At 39.7% G+C, this 13,068-nt stretch overlaps 1 protein-coding gene across 1 annotated transcript in view; it reads right to left on the bottom strand.

Moving 5' to 3' along the window:
- LOC102836758 (chromosome unknown open reading frame, human C11orf70) overlaps positions 1–13,068 on the bottom strand; it is a 62,363-nt gene that overhangs the window by 11,995 nt on the left and 37,300 nt on the right. The window contains exon 5 of the mRNA XM_006833950.1: positions 6,060–6,232. Within this exon, the coding sequence (XP_006834013.1) occupies positions 6,060–6,232 (173 nt within the window). The remainder of the gene's footprint in view (positions 1–6,059; positions 6,233–13,068) is intronic.

The raw sequence follows: 13,068 nt of genomic DNA, 5'->3' as shown, positions 1-13,068 counted from the left end.
CCCCCAAGGAGATGGACTGACACAGTGGCAGCAGCAGTGGGTGCAAGCATAACAATAATTGTGAGGATGGCGCAGGACTGGACAATGTTTTGTTCTGTTGTGCACAGAGTCACTATCAGGCAGTACTAACTTGAAGACACCTAACAACAACAGTGTTGTGCAACAATCATCAGTACTATTGTTTCCAAAACTTTTACCACTCTCAACAAAAACTCTGTATCCCTCAAGTGACACCACCCCCTACCCCCACCCCCGCCAGATTCCCCCATCCACATGACCCTGGTAACCATTAAAAAAGTTTGGTTTTATGCATTTTCTATTCCGGATATTTCACACGTTGTCATTGTTGTTAATTGCCTTTGAGTTGGTTCTGACTCATAGCAACCCTGTATAATGTTTCCAAGGTGCAGCTGATAGGTTTGAACCACCTATCTTGTGGTTTGCAGTCCATTGCTTATTTTACACACCAAGATATTTCCTGTAACTGGGATCATATATATTTGTCCTTTTTTGTCTGCCTTATTTCAGAGGTATACGTCATCTATGACGTTTGCTTTTGTTGTTGTTGTTGTTAAGTAGCATGTGTAGATTCTATTTGGAACAGACTCGACCGCACTTAACAACAACAACCCTTCTTTTCCTCTTAGCCCATGAAAATATGGATTTGTCCCTTTCACTAAATGTTCATAAGCAATAAGAGAGGAGGAAAACTAGGTGAACTCTGTGGGAGGTGTGTGTGTGTGTATGAGTTTATATTTAATGGAGACGATCAGTCCTAAGTCATTTCAGGTTTTCCAGATTCTTATGTGGTTTTTCTACCCTACTAGGCTCTGGTAGCGTAGTGGTTACGAATTGGGCTGCAAGCCGCAAGGTCAGCAGTTTGAAACTATCAGCTGTTCCGTGGGAGAAAGATGAGGCGTTCTGCTCTAGTAAAGATTTACAGCCTCAGAAACCCTGTACAGGGTCGCTATGAATCGGAACCGACTCCACGGCGCACAACAACAACAACAACAAGAGATTTCATTCAGATTTAAAACCCAGGAATCACGCAAATGAAATAGAGCAACTGATGGTTTTGAACAGCTGACCTTGTGGTTAACATCCCAATTCATAACCCATTATACTACCAGGGCTCCTATTACATGGGGTGGGTCATGGTGGTGGTGGTGTGCCGTGGAGTCGGTTCTGACTCATAGTGACCCTGTATAGGTTTCCGAGGCTGCAAATCTTTACAGGAGCAGAAAGCCTCATCATTCTCAAACAGAACAGCTGGTAGTTTTGAACTATTGACCTTGAGGCTAGCAGCCCAAATCTGTCAGTATGAAATGTAATGAAACAACAGATTGTTAACTCTCTAATTAAATGGTTCTCAAGTATTGCTTAGAGTTCTCGTGTGGTGTTCTAGGATAAGCACTTGGCTGCTAATCATAAAACCGGCAGTTTTACCAGCTGCTCCTCAGAAATCCTACACAGGATTGATATGAGTTGGAAGTGATCACAAACCCTGTACAGGATTGATATGAGTTGGAAGTGATCAGAAACCCTACACAGGACTGATATGAGTTGGAAGTGATCAGAAACCCTGTACAGGATTGATATGAGTTGGAAGTGATCAGAAACCCTACACAGGATTGATATGAGTTGGAAGTGACCCAATGGCACCTGACAATAACAACAATAAAGTATTGCCTACTTATTTAAAGGAACCATAAAATCTTTGAATATAAGGCATTTTCTAAAGTATTTAAAAGATGTATTTCATAAGACCTATTGTACTGGGTTTCTATGAGTCCGAATCAACTGACAGCAACATGTTTTTTTGGGTTATTTTTTTGGAGTGGATGAGGAAGAAAATATTTGTAAGAACAAGGTTAGACTTTTGCTTCAGTCAGTGACTACTGAAATCACATTTCAAACATTAGGAATGGATGTCTTTCCTAGAAACGATTAGTGGCGATATTAATCTGCAAGGGTAGATTAGGCACTGTAAAGCAGTGACTGCAAGTATAATTAGAAAGATAGATGTTTTTCTGAAACATCCAAATTTGAGTAAAGGAACAGAAAAACAACCTTCTTGGGTAAGTTGGCTTGTACACATGACCTGATTGTAAATGTGGCTCAGAATTCTGAGTAAATTACTGAAGATACTTTACATTTCATGAATGCTTACAATACACCTATTCTTTACCAACTATCTTGTCATCCAATATTTCACATTCTGAAAAACTTTTCAGTTAGTGTCTCCATGACCCAGTTCCCAAGTGGGGCTATGGCGAGGCCCAGGAGCCCACCGCAGGTCACTCCAAACAATATATTAAAGGTTCCGGTGATGACAGGGTCACAAAAGGCAGTGGCCAGTTGGCTGTGGGATGCCTTCTCCAGTTCGTTGGTGATGTCTTGGTCTGGCTATGGACAGTGTAAGGTGGAGTGGGATGAAATGAGGTCACGGGTGTACTGGATGAGACTGGGCCCTAAGGTGCTGGGAAGGCTGGTGAGAGAAGTGGGAAAGGAGAGGGAAGGAGAGGCAGCACGGGGCTGTGGGCCCCAGTGGACTGAGGTAGAGAGGGGGTCCTACCCTGAGCGGGTAGCGGGCAACATCGGATTACTACCACCACTCCCACCCCCCACTCTCTGTGGTGGGGAAGGCCCTCCATTACCACCACCACCATACCATATGCATTCCATGATGTAGGAGCCACAGCAGGAAATGGTCCAGAAATCATGATCCCAGACTTTTGCATAACAATTATTTGCATAAGGACCAGGTCTTTGGAACCTATTCAGGCGGGTGGGAAGTGGCTGTACTTACAAATTCCTATATAACTGCTACATTGATCTACTCTATATCTTTATCATTAAATAAACAAGGTCATAACCATGACCCACATAACAGTATCGGAAACAAATCTGCATGTTATTGTCAAGTGTCATTGCGTCGATTCTGATTCATAGTGACCCTGTATAGGGTTTCCGAGGAGTAGCTGGTGAGCTTGAACTGCCGACCTTGATTCATAGTGACCCTGTATAGGGGTTCCGAGGAGTAGCTGGTGAGCTTGAACTGCCGACCTTGCAATTCAAACGTCTTTGCAGTGTGGCGCATTAACCTACAGCGCCACACCAGGACTCCAAATCTGCATGAGCTAGCTAAAATTAGAACAACTGCTGTAGAGCATGTGGTAAGTAAACCACATAGATTTTGTAGGGTTCTGAGGTGATTTAATTGATTCAATTGTTTTGCATTGACACCTAAACCATCACAAATACATAATTATGACATTGTAATTTTCTGCTGAAGTTGTTTGGGAAGATAATTTCATATTCTCTTCATTCAACAAATAAATGCATATGCATGCTTCAGTTTAGATCTACATCTAGAGAAGTATTTAATGGTGTGGCACTGTGGGATAATGCACTGAACCTCAAGGTCATATTGAACAGCAAGACTGGCAGTTCAAACTCACCAGCCGCTCCTTGGAAACCCTATACAGGGTCGCTCTGAATTGGAACTGACTTGATGGCACTTAACAACAAACAAGCAACAGCAAAAAGTAATACTGCAAATGAACCGGTCTCTTTCCCAGTCTCTCCCAGAATGACAAACTTGTGCTTCATTGTCCCTAAACCAGGAACAGGCTGCCTTCCTCTCTGCCCATCCTCACGGATTCCATGCCACCAAGACTTTCCTGACTGCTAGCATTTACATCGATAACTTCCTGATTTGAACTTGTAGAGGATTTATATTATAGCTTGTTGTTGTTGTTGTTAAGTGCCGTCGAGTCGGTTCCGACCCATAGCGACCCTGTACAGGGTTTCCGAGGGTGTAAATCTTTACGGGAGTAGAAAGCCTCATCTTTCTCCCGCGGAGCGGCTGGTAGTTTCAAACCGCTGACCTTAAGGTTCACAGCCCGATTTGTAACCACTACGCTACCAGAGCTCCTTAAAGATCTGTAAATACTTGTCTATAAAAAATGAACATTTAATTATATAAAATACTTCACTTTTTTGTTGTTGTTAAGTGCTGTCAAGTTGGATCCAACTCCTAGTGACCCTGTGTAAAGCTTCCAAGGAGCAGCTACTGGGTTTGAACCACTGACCTTGTGGTTAGCAGTTCAGTGCTTATCCTACACTGCCACACCAGGTGAGAATATAGGAAATGTAGGGCAATTTCTTTAATGTTTAGGTCCTAAAGTTCTATATCCAGTATCTCTAATGGAATCTCCTCCTCCATCTCCCCAAGAATTATACATGGTAGTGAGGAATTTCACAGATTCATGTGGCCGAAGGGAGCACAGCACACTGTGGCGATTGTGGTGTGGTATGTCTTTGTGCATGTGTGTGGCTGGGGTACAGCTAGGAAGGCTATAGCAGTTTGCTAAGTTTTCATGAGCTGCAAATGATAAGGACAGTAAAACTGATATATGTATCTTTGCACTCTTTCTGAAAGCATAAGCTTCTAACATTTCTCTTCTGGCAATCTATATGCATTGACATAGTAATTTTTCATTCAGATTAGTGACAGATTATAAAAATAATCTTTATTTTAAAACCATGTAAGAAATTAACTAATTAAGTAATGAAATAAATAATCATGTAGTTTGTTACTAGCTAATGATAGGTGTGAAATGGATATGAGCAATGAAAGGTTGAGTATAAGTAAACAACATCCAAGGGTTAGATGAAAAACTAATTTTGTCGCTTTTCTAATAAAGAAAAATTATGCACCTATAAAGGCATCCTGGTGTAGCCTTGTGGGTTAATGTGGGGGATTTCAAGGTTGGTTTGAAACACAAGGTAGGTGGTTCACGATCACTGGCCACTCCTTGGAAGCCTTATACAGGGTCACTATGAGTTGGAACCAACTCCTTGGCACTCAAAAACAAAAACAACAACAAAGGAACTTTTTAAAAAAAGTCTAGGTGCTTGGCATAAGGAGGGGCTTCTGTCAGAGCTTCAGGGTAAACTCCATTTTCACTGTTTACTGCAAAACAACAACTGTTTACATACCTCAGAAAGCCTAGGGGCTTCCCTCCCTCTCTCTCCCACCCACAGCATGCTCTCAGGAGATATTCACTGAGGGTGGGCCCTGAAATACCCACAGATTAACAAAATGATGCTCATGGGATCCAGGAATTGTCTGTTGTCTGTTAAAGCATGATTTTGTAACTTTGAACCAATCAAAATGTTTTCTTATAATTTCCTGGATTTTCTGTACTTAAATTCTGTGGAGGAGAGTTTAAACTTCACTCACAGCCAGAGAGTACTTTTATGAATCATCACAAAGTACTGTACAATCTAGGTCCTTCTATTCATTCAGTAAATCTTTTTAACAGAGACCCCAGTTTGCTCTTTGGCAACGTAAACATTGAGATGCTTTGTTCTCTTTTGTTTATTTCCCCCTTGCCTACAAAGATCATCAGATAATTTCACCATTGAAAATCACAATCAAGAAGCATTCACTGAAGTTAAAACTAAAGGATAAAGTATAATACATATATATATTCTAGTAGGCAAGCAATTCAAACATCCTGAGGGAATTCTTGTGTTTCCTTGTGATTCCAAAGGAGGCCTGGGAGTGAAAAAAAACAAAACAAAAAACAGAGGCCTGGAAGATGGCAGTCACTAGTAAGTATGAAGTGGGTGAAAGATCTGAATGAGGAAATAAGCAAATGAAGAATAATGGGACTGACGACTAAGAGTGGTGGTGGTGGTTATGTGTTGTGGAGTCGGCTCCGACCCATTGGGAACCTGTACAGGGTTTCTGAGGCTTTAAATCTTTATGGGAGCAGAAAGCCTCATCTTTCTCCTGTGGAACAGCTGGTAGTTTAGAACTGCTGACCTTGGGTTAGCAGCCCGATTTGTAATTAACAGAGTGTCAGGGAAATCTAGAAACTTCCAATCTTGAAGGAAAAAGAAGATGCTATAGAGAAGGCCAGGGTGGAGCTGTTTTTATACATTTAGGTTATTACCATGACTGGAAACAGATACAGTTTACTCCCAATGTGATTAAATAAGTCACCCAATTAACCAGAGAATTACATAATGTGCTCTAGCAACATTACCTCACCAGATCCTTATAGATAAGTTTTGCTGTCTCCAGATAGGGATTGACCACATCTTCATACTGACAAAGGCTTCCACCAAGACAAAGATGCTTGAAAAGACAAAACAGGAACTCTTCCCTATCTAGTTGGCTGAACACCTCATATTTCTCTGAGTCTTCCAGTAACAGAACCTATGCAAAATGATAAATTCATCTTAATGTAACTCAATTTGTGTTTTCAAAAGAGGTTCAATTATATATTTAAAATAATCTTATATCTATTTTGAGAAACAAACTTTTAGCAATTGGAAAGAGTGATTTGGGATTTTGACATACTTCCACTACATTTTATCATTAGATACTAGCATGCAATGAAATGTATACAGCAAAATTTAAAATACAGCTGCTAAATCTTTCCTTTCCCATTTTATATCTATTCTAGTTTACCATTTTAGTGTGTACATTTTTTTTTTTGTATTAAAGTCACTTCAAATCTTATTTGGAAATAAATGGACTATAAATAAGTGGGAACACGCCATTAGATAAGGTCTCTCTTTGCTTCCAGCCAGAGGTCTGAACACAAGGCCATTCTCCTCTGACCTACAAGTATTTGGATCACTCCTTTCCTTACTCTCAGCTACTTCATTTAGCATAGTGGTTACGAGTCAAGCTGCTAACCTCAAGGTCAGCAGTTCAAAACTACCAGCTGTTCTGTGGGAGAAAGATGAGGCTTTCTGCTCCCGTCAAGATTTACAGCCTCGGAAACCCTGTGCAGGGTCGCTAAGAGTCAGAACCGACTCCACGGCACATAATCACCCCCATCAGGTAACTGGAGTCTCATATCCACTTCAGTTCTGTAACAATTAAGGTAATTCGAACCTTATATCCACTGTTCTTTTGTAAAAAATCATTTTATACTGGGTGGTATAAATGGTCAATGAGCTCAGCCAGTAAGCTGATGGATGGATGTTCTTTTGACTCTACCCAGAGGGACCTTAGAAGGAAGGCCTGGGGATCTACTTCTAAAATATCAGTCATTGAAAAACCTGTGTGGAGAACAGTTCCATGCTGACACGCATGAGTCAGAGGTGACCAGATGGCTGGCAACTGTTTTGTTTTTGTGTTTTTCCTTTTCTTTTTTCACACATCATCTATGAGGGAGCTTCAAAATGTTCTTGGAAAAGTCCCACTAACTTTTAATTCCATTTTTCTACAAAGTTTTTGAAGCCCCCTTGCATTTAAATTGATCCCTGCTCTCTTCAGACCTTGATACTTCTTTTCAGAAAACAGGGTGACTGTGCCTGGTGGGGAAAATTTTCTGAGACTACCAGGCATTACAGATACTGGATTAGTTTGTAGATTATTGGATATGAATCAGTTGATGAAGCTAAAAGTATATATTTCTTTTATTAAATTGTTTATATAATTTACTTCTAAAACAGAAGGTAAAGTAGTTAATGATAAAAATACAGATATAATTGTTGTCAAAAGCTTTGAGTCTGTTACAACTCACAGTGACCCTGTACAGGGTTTCCAAGGAGTACCTGCTGGGTTGGAATCACCAACCTTACGGTTGGCAGTCCAGCCTTATCCTACACATCATCACACCAGAACATAATAAAATATAAAACTATAACCAAGAACTGAAGTTGAAAGAGAAAATAAACACTAAGAAAGAACTGTAGTGGAAATAAGTTCTGGAAATGATGTGTGACACGGAATCCTCCCATAGAGGAAAAGGAGGGAAGTACACAGAGTTCTACAACATTACTGACTGCATAGTAGCAGGAAGTACGCTTAGTTAGAAAAGTTGATTTCACTGAAGATGTTACCTCAATCTCCAAGGAAATGTAGGACAAGGTCATTGTACAAGAAGCATTTTTTTTTTTAAGAATAGAATTTTTAATGTTGTCCAGAGAGAGTAACTTGATGAAAACTCTGGTTATAGAAAACGTTTGGTGAGGGAGAGAGAGGTGCTCTCCAGAGATCCTATATGTAACTAATTCATGCCATTTTCCTCCCTCGTTCTCTCCTCTCCTCTCTGCTTCTCACTGTCTGTCTCCACTTGTATATGTAATGAAATGATTTGATATTGAGTCCCAATTTTCAGCTACCTGGAGATCTGGCTTAATATAAGGATGAATAAAGTCTTGAGAAATTCCTTACACATTGTTGTTAAGTGCTGCCAAGTTGGTTCCGACTTACAGGGTTTCTGAGGAGTGGTGAGTGGGTTTGAACCATTAACCTCAAGGTTAGCAGTTGGTACTAAGAAGAATTGCATTCCTTACATGAATGCTATCAAATATTGACTTGATTAAGCTAAGCATATTTAAAAGTTAAAATAATTTGAAAAAACACTTTTTGGAATGAATGCTTAAATCATACGCTATGGCTGTTTCCCCCTCTATTTACATATAGCTCTCTTTGGTTGTTCTGCCCTCCAACAGTAGGTGCACAGAGTTCACTGTGGATTGGCACAGCAATGGGTTTGGGTGACAGGTAATGAGTCACAGTTCTGAACCATAGCACTGAGAAAGGAGATCATGATACAGTGGGCCAAAGAGTCCTATGTGGGTCAGGCTAAAGCTAGAAGTTTTGGTTGTTGCTTTTTTCCAGTTAGAAAGCAAAGTGGTAAAAACCTTCCGTGTTGTCACAAGGCACCTAGCAAAGAACACAGGAGCAAAACATACAGGCAACGAGCAGAAAAAACAGTGAGTGAGAGCACTTCAAGAATAGTGGTGCTATTCATTGAGATAAATAAGATAGGCAGCAAGCAGTTTTGTATTCTGCCAGAAAGTAAGTCCTCATTTTAAAACTTCAACTGATGAAGTGTTCTTTGTAGACATGAGGATGAATTCTCCAAGATTACAAGTAAAGGTATTAGACAAAGAGGTAGATCAGTGAAGGAAAGAGAGAAAAACTGATTGTTCTTAGTGTTGTTAGGTGCCATCCAGTCATAGCAACCCTACGTACAACAGAATGAAACACTACCTGCTCCTGCACCCATCCTCACAATAATTAGTATGTCTGAGTTCATTGTTGCAGTCACTGTGTCAACACACCTCTTTGAGGGTCTTCCTCTTTTTCCCTGACCCTCTATGTTACAAGCATGATATCCTTCTTCAGAGACTAATCTCTGCATGCTATACAAAGTCTTGCTATTCTCCCTTCTAAGGAGTATTCTAGCTAAATAAACTATACTAAACTAAGATTGTAGTTATTGTTCTTAAGTGCCCTTGCGTAGGTTCTGACATATAGTGACCCTGTATAGGGTTTCCGAGGAGTGGCTGGTGGGTTTAATCTGTATCCTTGTAGTTAGCAGTCCAGTACTTATCCTACAGTGCCACACCAGGACTCCTCATATATGTATTGTTCTTGCTGTTATTAAGTGCCATTGAGTAGGCTCTGACTCATAGTGATCCTATACATAGACTGGTGGCTCTGAACCACCAATCCTGTGGTTAGCAGTCCAGTGCTTATCTTACAGTAAGTACCACACCACGACTGAGTAATACCCCCAAAAGGGAAACCTAGTTAGATTACACTCTTCCTGTATAATTTCCACTGTTAAATAAGGAGTACAAATTAATATCAGTAGTACTGCTGCTGCTGTTGTGTGCCCTTGAGTGAGTTCCGACTCACAGAGACTCAGTATAGGGTTTCCAAGGCTGTAAATCTTTATGGGAGCAGAAAGCCTTAACTTTCTCCCTTAAGAGTGGCTGGTGGATTCGAATTGCCAACCTTGTGGTCAGCAGTCCAATGTGTAATCCACTATGTTATCAGGGCTCCTTTTGTGCTATACATACTTGATTTAAACTGACCACCACCAACACCCACGGCCATCAAGTCAATTCTGACTCATAGCAACCCTGTATAGGGTTTTTGAGGTTGTCAATTTTTATGGGAGCAGAAAGCCTCATGTTTCTCTCTCAGAGCAGTTGGTGAGTTCGAACTGCTGACCTTGAGGTTAGCAGTCCAATGTGTATCCTACAGTGTCACCAGGAAGTCTTTTTTGACTGAGGAACAAACTATATTTAGTAGTCTCATTTAATTACACGAGCTTGGTTATGTGAGTTTGATGATTCTCAATTATTCTTATTTGCTGCTTAAACGAAAGAGTCCTTTTAGGTATTGCCCAAGTGTAGATCAACAGATAGGCAGCTAGATGCCTTCCTATCTCTTGCAGACAAGACTCCTGAAAGCAGAGTGGTGGATCAACAGCTTCTAGTTCATTCCTACCTGGATTTATACATTAGAATTTTCCCTCTCTCTTAATGTAGACTAACTAGTAGGAGTTATTAACTTTATCAAAGGCTTACTAGATGCCAGACATTGCACTAAGCACTTTAAATGCATAATCTCACATAATTCTCATATTATTCTTACTTTACAGATGAAGAAACTGATGTTTAGAGAGATGATCACAGCTATTAAGTGGCAAAGACTGAATTTAGAACTATGTCTCTTTGATGTTAAAGCCCTAAGTTTTAACTACTTAGTGATACTCTGAACAATTATAATAATGATATTAATAATACATTTCATTCCAATTGGAAGTTGTCAATTATGAAATGGAATGCATAAACATCGATATCCTATGCATTAGTGAGCAGAAAAGGACTGGTATTGGCCACTTTTAATCTGACAATCATATGGTTTACTATGCCAGGAACATAAAATTGAAGAGGAATGCCATAGCATTTGTGGTGGAAAAGACCATTTCAAGATCCATCTGGAAGTAAAATGTTTGTAATAGGATAATATGGCTACAAGGTGCTTCAGGATAAAGCACAGGGCCGTAGGGTTGGTTTCAACTGCAAGGTCAGTGGTTCAAATCCACTAGCCACTCCTTGGAAACCCTATACAGGTTGGCTGAGTTGAAACTCACTCAATGACACTTGATGACAACAACAACAGCAAGGTCTTACAAACTTTTATTATCCAATCTTCAGTATCATTTCTACCACCAAGGCTGTATTTTCAACTGACCTTGCAAAGACCTGGAGTTATGAAACTATAAGGAAAGAACATACTCAGCATTTCTCAAACTGTAAGAACTTGGAATATTGAAGGATTCATGGGGAAAATATTGAATGATGCAGAAAACATCAAAAGAAAATGGAAGGAATACACAGAGCCACTCTATTAAAAAGAAATGGTCAATATTCAACCAGAGGTAGCATATAATCAAGAACCAATGGGACTGAGTTGGTTGAGTTGGTTCAGTCCAAGTTGTACTAAAGGCATTGATGAAAAACAAGGCACCTTGAAGTGACAGAAGACAAATGGAAATATTTCAACAAACTGATGCAGCATTGGCGGTGGCCACTCATCTATGCCATGAAATTTGGAAGACAGCTACCTGGCCAACTAAATGATTGGAAGAGATGCAGATCTGTGCCCATTCCAAAGAGAGGTGGCCCAACAGTATATGAAAATCATCTAACGATGTCATTAATATCACATGCAAATAAAATCTTGCTGAAGATAATTAAAACACAATTGCAGCAGTATTATCAACAGTGAGCTACTAGAAATGTAAGCCAAATTCAGAAGAGGATGTTGAATTAGGGAATATCACGGCTGAAGTCAAATGGATCTTGGCTGAAAGCAGAGAATATCAGAAAGATGTCTACTTGTACTTGTTCATTTTCAAAGGAATTTGATTGTGTGGATCACACCAAACTATGGATAACATTGCAAAGACTGCATATTCCAGAACACTCAGTTGTGCTCATGAGGAAAACCTGTACATAGATCAAGAGGCAGTCATTCAAACAGAACAAGGGGATACTGAATTATTTAAAATCAACAAAGGTATGCACAAGGTGTTTATCCTTTCATTATACTTAATCTGTATGCTAAGCAAACAATCTGAGAAACTGAATCTGGATTGGAGGAAGACTTATAGATAACTTATGTACGTGGATAATACAACCTTGCTTGTTGAAATGGAGAATATTTTAAGTATTTGTTGATGAAGATCAAAGACTACAGTTTTCAGTATGGATTGCACTTCAGTGCAAAGAAAACAAAAATCCTCACAACTGGACCAATAAATAGTATCAGGATAAACAGAGAAAACTTGGAAGTGATCAAAGACCTCATTTTGCTTAGATCCACTATCAACACTCATTGAAGCAACAGTCAAGAAATCAAACAATGGATTGTGTTAGACAAATCTGCTGCAAAAGACCTCTTTTAAAGTGTTCAAGAGCAAAGATGTCAGTTTGAGGACTAAGGTGTGCCTAATCCAAGCTGTGGTATTTTAAATTATCTTATATGCATGTGAAAGTTGGACAATGAATAAGGAAGAACTTTGAAAAATTGATGCATTTGAGTTATGATGTTGGAAAATAATATTAAAATATTCTTATAGAAGAACAAACAAATCTGTATTGGAAAAAGACAGCTGTAATGCTCCTTAGAAGCCAGGATGGTCACACTTTGTCTCTCATACTCTGGACATCTTATCAGGAAGGCCCAGTCTCTGGAGATGGAAATCATGCTTGGTAAAGTGGAGGCTAAGTGAAAAAGAAGAAGATCCCCAATGACACAGAGTGGCAGAGTGGCAGCAGCAGTGGGCTCAAGTGTAACAATTGTGAGGATGGTGCAGGACTGGGCAGTGTTTGGTTCTATTGGGCATAGGCTTGTTATGGGTTGGAACTGACTAGACAGCAATTAGCAACAACAGAATTTCATGCTTTAAAAATAATATACTTCAAGGCTTTCTTAACTCATTTTCTCAAAGAGAAAATGATTTCAGGAAGGAGATAGATGGGCATTTTATCTCCATGTTGTAGAGATAAAATCCTGAGGCTCAAGAGATTGAACGATTTGCCTAAGGTTATTATTATCTGAGATTGAGGATTGAAGTTGTCAAAGACTTCATGTTTTCTTGGCTTAACCATCAACACTCATGGAAACAGCAGCCAAGAAATCAAACGATGTATTCATTAGGCACATCTGATGCACAAAGCCTTTTTAAAGTGTTGAAGAGCAAAGATGTCAGCTTGAGGACTACGGTG

This window comes from Chrysochloris asiatica, unplaced genomic scaffold, assembly GCF_000296735.1.
Source record: "Chrysochloris asiatica unplaced genomic scaffold, ChrAsi1.0 scaffold00008, whole genome shotgun sequence".
Taxonomy (NCBI): Eukaryota; Metazoa; Chordata; class Mammalia; order Afrosoricida; family Chrysochloridae; genus Chrysochloris; species Chrysochloris asiatica.
This window is presented reverse-complemented; position numbering and strand designations above follow the sequence as displayed.